Source organism: Fringilla coelebs (assembly GCF_963513975.1).
Source record: "Fringilla coelebs genome assembly, chromosome: 3".
In the NCBI taxonomy this organism is placed as follows: domain Eukaryota; kingdom Metazoa; phylum Chordata; class Aves; order Passeriformes; family Fringillidae; genus Fringilla; species Fringilla coelebs.
The window spans coordinates 85,076,930-85,086,916 of record NC_140030.1 but is presented as its reverse complement, the minus strand read 5'-3'; the positions used below and the strand labels follow the sequence as shown (position 1 = coordinate 85,086,916).

The 9,987-nt window shown below is 39.5% G+C and overlaps 1 protein-coding gene across 1 annotated transcript; it reads left to right on the top strand.

The window, feature by feature from the left end:
• Positions 1 to 499: 499 nt before the first annotated feature.
• LOC311151383 (potassium channel, subfamily K, member 16-like) lies at positions 500 to 9,684 on the top strand (the record flags this gene model as incomplete). Its single annotated transcript, XM_084201764.1, has 5 exons — positions 500 to 712; positions 4,902 to 5,016; positions 5,549 to 5,715; positions 8,067 to 8,232; positions 9,461 to 9,684. The coding sequence occupies 5 exons, from the start codon at positions 500 to 502 to the stop codon at positions 9,682 to 9,684; spliced, it is 885 nt and encodes a 294-aa protein (XP_084057890.1).
• Between the last annotated feature and the right edge of the window lie 303 nt (positions 9,685 to 9,987).

The following is a 9,987-nucleotide window of genomic DNA, read 5'->3' as shown; positions in this document are numbered from 1 at the left end:
CATACTTTTCTTTCTGGGGAGTCTGCTGTAATTAAAGAGTTTAGAGCCTTTTGTTGTAGAGAAGTCTATTGTTTAGAATAAGGCTTTACTTATCAGGATTTTAAGAGTTTATCTGTTGCTCTATATTCATATGACCTGGGGTAAGTCATATAACCGCAGTTTTGATTCAGCTTCCCAGCCTGGAAACTAATACCAACCTCAGAGGGCTTTATTCATTTGATTGAGATCTTTGGATAAAAGCTAATAGAAGAAAGACACTATGATTCACAGTCTTATTAAGCTATAAATGTTCACCCTTTATTTTGCATAGAGAACAGATGTGGAGGGATAAAATTTCTCTGTTAGTCTTATTTTGTAAGCCCTGATATCCTGATGTTTTATTGAAAAACTCTCCAGGGCAGTAGCTTGGAACATGGGTGTGTGATTCCTGGTGTTTTGGGTAGGTCATATCTTGGAACAGTAACCTATGAGCAGGGGCTGGCACGGGCAGATCAGCAGCATGCCCCTCCTCACCATGCACAGCCGGCAGATCAGCTGGACTCCACTGCTGGTACTGGGGTACCTCTTTTACCTCCTCCTGGGTGCTATGGTGTTCCAGCTGCTGGAGAAGCAGGCAGAAACACATTTTCGGGACCAGTTCCAGCTGGAAAAGCTCAAGTTCCTGCAGAATTACACATGCTTGGACAGACAAGCCCTGGAGCAGTTTGTACAGGTAAGAGGAAAGGGTTCCCATTATTTTGGCTCAAGCATTATTTTCATTAGAAGAAATTATACTATTGGGGCCAAGTAGCCTAGCATGATCTAAACTGATCAGCTGTCCATGATATTAAATATCTAACTTTATAAATAACTCAAGCCTATTCATATACTTCTTCATCTTGATCTATGGAACTTGTTTCTTTCCACAGTCATGAACTCCCAAAATATAAGTGCATCTAGTGATGCACTTGTGCTACATTGGAATAATTTCAGCTTCATGGGTCTCATCTCCCGCATTACTGGGAGTTAAAAATATTACAGGGAATTATGCATGGGAACAAAAAATAAGAATCAAAACTAAAGAAGTAGGTTGCCCTTCCAAGGTTCTCCAGTCCAAACCTGTGCAAATTCTGCCCTTTTGTACTAAAAACAACAATGTACAGGCAACAACTGACAGAACCAGAGGACACAGTCTTAAGCTGCAGCAAGGGAAACAGGGTGATAAAGTATTGGAATGGTTTGCCCAGGGAGGTGGTGGAGTCACCATCTCTGGGTGTGTTTAAAAAAAGAATGGATGTGGCACTCGGTGCCATGGTCTAGTTGAGGTGTTAGGGCTGGGTGGGACTCGATCTTGGACATCTCTTCCAAGCTTGTGATTCTGTGAAATTGTCTACTACCTTTGAGGGCCGTCCTGCACTTCCAGGCCTAAATAAAATATAAAGTCAACCATCACAAACTGTGTTATCTATCACTTATAAGAAGAGATAAAAGGCTTTTGTTCAATATGGGTTGTCAGTTAATGACAACTTCAATTACATTTTAATCTTTTCCTCAAAACTGGCTGGAGGTAAATTAATAGACCTTTCCTGGTATTATAGATATATTCTCATAATAGTAGTGCAAGAACTGGACAGAAATACTTGAACTTTGAAACCTTGAATCCTTGAGTTTGTACTCAAAACATACCCAGTTGCAAAGCTGAGTGCCTGAACAGTTTGAACTCTTTCTACCATGTTATTAAAACTGATAAAAACTCAAAACAATTTGTACTGCCCAAGTCAGAGGACTTCCATGAAGGTACATGATTTTGATCAAAAAAAAGCCCTGACTTCATATATGGATTTAAGCGAACAGCGAAGTTCAGATCAGAAATAGTAGAAAAGGTGCCTGAACCTCTACATCTACAAAGCCAATGTTCTGATTACTAATACTGTGATATATTTATTACTTGTGGAACCTTGGACATGTGCCAGAAAATGACTTGACTTTTCAAGACCTTATATGCCTGAAAACATATCTATTTTTTTCACCTTCTTGGCTTGGGGATGTTACCTGTCCTTCCCTTATCTCTCTGATAGTGATTGCAGAGGTGCAAACCCCGATTCTCATTCTAAACCTAACTGTGATACTTTATGGGATTGAAAGGTTTATTTAAATCTTCACTACCCTCAAAACATTAGAGGAGGTTACACGTGTCCAGATTCTTCTCTCTCTGACTCCAATGGACTTTTCTTAGGTCCGCTGCTGTGCCACTCAGAGAATCGTGTTTTGCAGCTGTGTCTCTTCTGAATTAAACACAATTTCACTTGTAAGCTGTTCCAGACAAAACCAGCTGAGGGCACCAAATCATCTACAATCCTCCAAGCTTCAGCGTATTGAGACTTTGCAGTCCTCAAGGTATATGTAAGTGCAGGTACTCTCTGACCCATATGTTGCTCAAAAGACCTGTTAACCAATTTGTCTAACTCTTATTAATATTAGAGAACACTAGTCTTCCCATATTAAATTTCTAATGCAGGGAAGCAGTTGTGTCTCTTTAACTATATGGTTAAGGAGGCCTGTTCGTCATACCACAAGTTCCAGTCTGAAAAGTCACAGTAGTTAAACTGCAATGAGACACAGCCCCCAGACTCAGTCTATTCAGCTAACAAGTATAAGATGTCTAATCTTAATGCCTTAATTCTTTAGGTCCTACAATGTGAGATTCAACACAGATTTTTCTTGGCATATCTGTTATCGCTTATAATGAGTTACCACTTCTAATTCATTAACTTTTGACTCTATTGTGCATGAAACAAATTCTTATAATTCCATGTCAATAAACTGCATTGGTTCTGCATAGCTAAACCTGCCTAGCTGGGGGATGGTTCTGAGCTGCAGCTCCTAACATGAGCAGCCTGGAGCTTTGAGAAAGTGCAAATCCAAACTCTTTTATCTAATGCATCTCTGGTAGGCATACTTTGGTCAGGAAATTATGCCAGTCTGACAGCATAACTGAGAAGCAGATGCATTGAGTAAGAAGTCTGTGTTTTGATCATGTCCATACTTCTTCAGTCTCAAGGACGTGATATAAATACAGACCAGAAGAACAACATCCTTGTCTATGATCACAGTTGGCTGCAATGTGCATTGGCAGGGGGACAGGAGCAGAAACACCAGGCAATTTTTATTCTCTCCACACCCTACTATAGCTTAATGTAGGTTTCATATTCTTACTGTAAATTACAGCACGTTGCTTTTCCATACTGACGACTTCTGTCCCAAAGCCAACAGCTAATGTTAACCAACCATTCAGCACCTGCCATAACCCTTACCTGAGCTGTGGGTGAAAGGAGCCTGGAGCCATTATAACTGTCCCACAGGAACCTGTTTGTTGGGCACTGGGATGCCATTTCATTCATGGGGTTCCTTCATGGGGTTGTACTTAAGAGCATCAATTACACCAAGAAATCTGGCCTTGTCAGACTGTGTCTGAATGGTTCAACATTTAAAGTTGCCTTACTCTTCTGTGTTGGCTCTCATGATGTGAATGTAACTCCTGTGAACTCTTGTGCATTGAAATGCACAGAACTGTCAAGTGTTCCTTACAGGAATAAATTAAACCTGTGGTTATTTCAAAATACTCACACCTCAGTAGCTTCTGTGTGTTTCTTCTAAGCAGCAAATTAAAGAAGCGACTCTAGAAAATCTGACATGTTGAATTCTTCTCATTCTAAGAAAAGGCTTTTAATGGATAATGCAAAATTCTTTGTCATATTGAAAATAAGCTCTGCTGCCACTTCAGTCCTGAGGTCAACATGATGATGTCCAGCAGCCCTCTAATAAATTTGACCAATGCTATAGGATTTTTTGCTGAAGGAATCAAATTAGCTACTATACTTAGGATACTCAGTCCACCAGTACAAATCAGCTAATATTGCAGAACCTGTCCAAAATCAGATAACTTGTAGGAGTTATGCTCACTAGAAAAGCAATCTTTCTGGGAGTGGCTAACATTTGAATCAAGAAAGAGTATCTTTTTGGGTCTCATACTCCTGGAACCAGCTAAAGCTGGGGTTGCTATTGACTCCTGTTCATGTCTTACACCATACAAAGTCTTCTGAAGAGATGAACAAGTAATTCCTTCAGGCATTTTGGAATATTACAAAGGCTATGCTGTGCTTTAGCTTTTGTAAGGTGTGTGACAAACAAAGGGATTCTTAAAACCCCAACCACTGAGCAGAGGGAAACCAATCTCCCACAGACAAATCCTTGGGGACAGCAAAGGAACACAATTTTTTTTAAGGCAGTTGACAGGATATTCGATGTAGGAACACTAATTTTTTGGCACACAGTAGTCTTGGTCTGGTAAGAGCTATCTGGAATAGCAGATAACACATTTTATTTGTTAATCTTTCAGACTAAGAGAAGCCTAATATTCACTGAAAATTATATGGAAGTCATAGCCAAAAATAGTAATTCATCCTTACAAGTATTTACATGGAGGAAACAGAAATGAGCATGTTCCTCATGCCGCTGCCCACAGATACAGCTATACATTTGCACATACCTAAATCAAAAACTTGAATGTGATTACTAGATTACAGAAGGAGAGAAGAGCTTTATTTTTTTATGGCACAGCTTTAATTTTTTTTCCCAGTTTGATCACTTTGGGGACTCATCCACCCCCTTCCCATTAGATTTCATCTAGCTGGGGAACCTGTCATGCTTCAATGACCTGTTCTCCTGTAGCAAGAGTTCAAGTTTCTGACCAGCTCTATTTCCAAGTTTTGCCATGTCAGCAAAAGTTCTTTTTAGTCCAAGTCTACCCTGTTATCTACACTGTTTATCACTCTGCTTGCTCAAGATGGAAAATAGTATTTACTTATTTCTACTTCTGACATTCTTCCTCATCTTTGCTCCTATGACCTTTTCTGCTTCAGGTCCTCATGGAAGCATGGGAAAAAGGCGTCAACCCAGAAGGAAACTCTACAAATCCCAGTAACTGGGACTTCAGCAACTCCTTCTTTTTTGCAGGAACTGTTGTCACCACTATAGGTGAGTCACTCTCTTTCCTTAAAAACTAGTGTTTCCTCCAACTGTCCTGTAAAGCCCCCAGAAATGTGTAATTAGTGGACAGAATACACCTGCAAGACAATCAACTACTGTGGTTTATGGTTTTCTATTGTTTCCAATTATGCCTGTTATTTTTCTTTATACAGTATTTAATACTCCCAAAAAAGCTGAATGCCTACTTGGTACATGCAAGATCATTTTGTACGTGGACACATCTTTGAGTTGCTTTGAAGCACTGAGTCACACTCACCACAAAATCAGAGACCTATAGAAAGTTACAGTGGTACCTGGAAGAGTAATACTTTTCATGTTTCATTTTCAGCTAGTAGTAGTGAACGCAAAAGGCTTCATCATAAGCAATGGCAATTTGCAGACAGATTTAATTGCAGAAAATCATAGATCCACAGGTTCCTGAAATTAATGTAGTTGAGGTTCCAAGCTTATGAACATTCCATGATGCCTGCAGCTTGCCTGTAGAGCCTTTTCATGTAACTGTTTTCTACTTTTTTTCCAGGTTATGGTAACCTGTCCCCAAGCACCGTGGCAGGGCAGATCTTCTGTGTGTTTTATGCCTTATTTGGAGTGCCCCTCAACCTGGCCTTCCTCAATCAGCTGGGGAAAGCTCTCAATGCTCATCTGCTTACCCTGGAAAGATGGGTGCAAAAGCCAGGGCGTGCCCAGGTACAGTCAATTTACCATTTGATTTCACTATTTTAAAACTAGTTGAAGTTCTTTTCTCAGATAGCTGCTGCTGCTAGCTTAGGTTTCCTGTGTGAACAACAGCAATTACATGGCTCTCTGTATCAGAAACTTGATACACCTAATCTACCTATGATAGCTTTAAAGCTATAGGCTTTTGCTTAAGGGGCCCAAGATTTGCCTTTTAAAACCTTACTCAGCAAAACCATAGACCCGGTGACCTTGGCAGAATACGTGCATGTACACACATTGCCAAATCAAGCTATTATTCTCCAGTCTATGCCAGCATCTATCCAGAGTTTAGCTCTACACTGTGCAAAGGCAACTTATTTTTATTGGCCTAATGGTCTGGCTGGAATTAACTTTCCTGTTTGTGCCAGCAACTGAGCACTTCCTTCCTTTTCTTTTCTTAAAACACAAATACTCCTCCTTACTTACAGTTTATTGCTGAGTTGTTGAACTAGTCCAGACATTTTTTAATAAGAAAAGCACCGATAATGGAAAATACATGAAGGTCATTTATTACAAAGTGAGTGCATGTTTCTGAAAAAAGGTTCGATGAATTAACCCCTTCAGTTAGGGAAAAGGGAGATTAGATATGTGAGATATGTTGAAACATTTCAGAGTTCTGGCACAAGTTTTTTTTTTTACATTTGTAAAGTCTCTTGGGTCACTAAATTCTTTAGCTACAATGGGAAAGCTATAAAGGTACTGTCAAATGCAGACTTGGATTATATAAGCAAGAAATTCTTTAGCTGCATAACCTCTGCCTGTTCCCCAAACACATGCAGCCCTACCACCAGTAGGATTTTCATACTAATATAGCTGCATCTTTCCTGAGATTTCTGATAGCAGCTCAGGGATGTGACCTTTTTTTTTCCCTTTTCACTCCTGAGTTGACATTTCTGACAGAACTCCTATGATCAGACAAAGCTTTGGAGCTGTATCTGCTTGTTTGCTCTGAAAAGTTTATTCAAGAAAGTTTATTCCTTATAAACAGAATTTTGTCATGCTCTAGGAAATTAATTGCAATCACTTCTTCATTTTCCATGACTTATTGTTCCCAACATTAGGTTTATACAAGAAAGTTCTTAAAAGCCAGGTTAAAAAGTAAAATTGTTCATTTCAGTATACATTTTTATGCAAAGTTGATTATGTAATTAAACTCTATTACAGTCCTGGAATAAAGTAAATGAGAACAACTGAATTATATATCAACAATAATCATGTCAATCAGTAATTCTCAAACTGCTCTGCAATGAAGCAAATATTATTTATTACACAGCTAGAGTGACATGACACATAATATAGAAGTGACTTGTCAAAGTCATCCAGTCATCTCAAGCCATATTTCTCAAGCACAGAGCATTATTTTTTATGTGAGATAATTCAGAGAGATAAATTAAAACATAGTATCTGCACCTTCCACTTTATAAGCAGTGGTTTGGCTTTTCCTCCAGTCACAATATGCTCATTAATAAAAAAAATCATACTCTGGTTTGATTGCCCTTGAGAGCATTTTTAAATAATTGCAATGAGTTTGAATCAGCCCCCATACCATTAGTCAAAAGTTCACCAGAATGTGTTCCCTGGAAACCCATAAGTTCCTGATCATCAGTTGTAAACTCCTAAAATCCCTTCAGGACCCATCCACTGACCATTCTTTGTACCCATCTACCACAGTCACATATATTTTGTAACTTATCTCCTTGCAGGCAGATGTTTGTCCTGAGAGGCAGAGATCTGCCCTGTGCTGACACAAACCAGTTCTGCTCTGAGCTAAAGTTAAAAATGAAAGCAGGCAAAGTGACTTTGCTTAGATTTCATCCAAATATATTTTTGGCTGAGCTCTTGCTAGCCATTTTATAAATCAGTCATAGTGAAAAGAGCCCCAGTTTGTTCTTGCCCATCTTTGCTTCATGACTTATGCAGTATGTGGTGACTTTCCTCAAAGACAAGAGCTAGTTGACTACAAGAGCATCTCTACTTGAATTGAAATTGTAAAATGAGTATTTCATTCCAATGGCTGTCATAGTAAGTCTGAAAATATGACTGGAGCATTCTTGAAAACTCATTGCAAAAAGCTTTCTAAAAATCCTCCTTTTTTTCCTAATTTTAAGGGGTTTTTTTTCATGCTTAGATACAATATCTATGTGCAGAGTAAGCAGTGAGCTCAGCCTGCAGTACATGGAAGCATTAGCTTATCCTTCTTTTTTTTTGCACTCACTCCCAGGTGGGGTGGGTTTGTGATTCAAGAGTAAAAACAGACACAGCATTTTTGACAAGACATCTGCTCCATGCTCTTTAGCTGCCATCTTCCTCTTCTCTTTCAGGTGGTTCAAACCCTGGCAGTGGCCATCTTCCTGACCACTGGGACCTTGCTTTTCCTGGTGTTCCCACCACTGGTCTTCAGTTATGTAGAAGGCTGGAGCTATGGAGAAGGCTTTTACTTCACCTTCATCACCCTGAGCACCATTGGATTTGGGGACTATGTAGTAGGTAAAGAAGAGCATGAACTGGATTGAGCTTTGCTGAAATTCATAACTCTAGTATAAAACTAAATACAGGAAGCATAGATATCCATTCCACTATAGACCTGGTCAAGAGTGAGCTCAGCCAGACTGGTAACAGTGAGCTAATGTATTACAGGATATGAGCATTTTTCTGTTGACAGCCAACCTAAGAGTCACCCAACTCATTTCACATGTGCCACTGAACACTCATTCAACAGTGGCTGTGTCCAGGCTGGTACAAATGTTAGCAAGAGTGAAAGGTGGAATATAAATAAAATTCTTTTTTCAGTATTAAGCCTTTGAACCACACTCTCCTAACACTGATTTGTTTTAGCAAGTCCCTACCATTCCCAACAACAAATCATATCAAATATTAAATAATCAGTACTTAAAGTGGGGAGAAGATTAGTGACAACCACAGGATGCCTCTGAAAGAAAACAAACTCAGTGACATTACATACCCTTTAGACCTCTAGATTGAGAACATCATGATAGAGACACATGAGGGGCTGTTTTTCCACACACTTATTTGAACAAATGCATAATCTTAACAGGTCGTGTCTAATGTATTTATTTGTTAAAACCACAAGTACTTGCCCTCCTCTCCTAGAGGTCATAACTCTGTCCCAAAAGGAGATAAAAAAGAATCTCGTGCTGAATCTGGCACTGTGGAGTTTCATGACTGTATCAGGTGCACTGATTGCTCATGCTGTGGAAATATCAAACCAGGGATTAAGATTCTCATAACCACTTAATTGAAATGGCTACATTTACCATATAATCCAAGTGATTGGGAATCCCAGTACTGAGGTAATATCACCCTCCAAAAAGCAATCACTGATTCACTGGATTGTAGCTGTCTAAATCATCTGAGATCCCCTGTGTGCCTCTTGAGTAACATGGTTAATATGGATTCAACATTTAATTTTCAATACTTTTTTCCTTTGTAGTTGGCTAGGAGCCATTGATTTTGAGCATCCCTAATTAATATTAGATATGGCTCTTTTTATTATATAGTCTCAGCTTCAGGGATTTCATGCTAACTGTGCTAAGCTTAACCTGAGAGTTGGCATGAAAAAAAATATATCTGCTGATGGATCCCACAAGCTCATTAACATATACACTTTTGCAAGAGTGGAGAGGGTGTATGAGTATGTATGTTTAGCAGACCAAAGCTGCCAAGATAAATATACAAATTTTCCTGGATTTTTCAGGCACGAACCCCAACAAGCACTATATCCCTGTGTACAGGAGCCTAACTGCAATATGGATTGTTTTTGGCTTGGCCTGGCTGGCTCTGGTCTTCAACGTGGGAGCTGACTTGATGGAAAGATACCTTCAGCTAAAGTGGCACAAGTCTGACTTAAGCTTGGCAGAAGGAGACACCACCAAATTGGAAGATGAGCCTGAGCAGCCTAGGATCCATATCCCTAGCTGAGTAAGGTACAAAGAAAGCAGTCTTGAAACTGCATCTTCAATCTGTATCTCACACTAAGCGACCCCTGTGGATAAAGGACTAAACCACAGGTTGTGGACTGTTTCCTAAAGAGGAAATGGTTCAGATACAAGGAAATTCCACACCCTGTGTAGGCATCAGCCAGTTAAAACACCAAGGAAGGAGCATACATGGTTACACAACTGCCTCAGGATTCATTTTACACTTCTCATTCTAAGGCAACTGAAGTAATCAATTATTACCCTTTCTCTTTCTCTAGTGGGATTCAGTTCTTATGGTCACTCC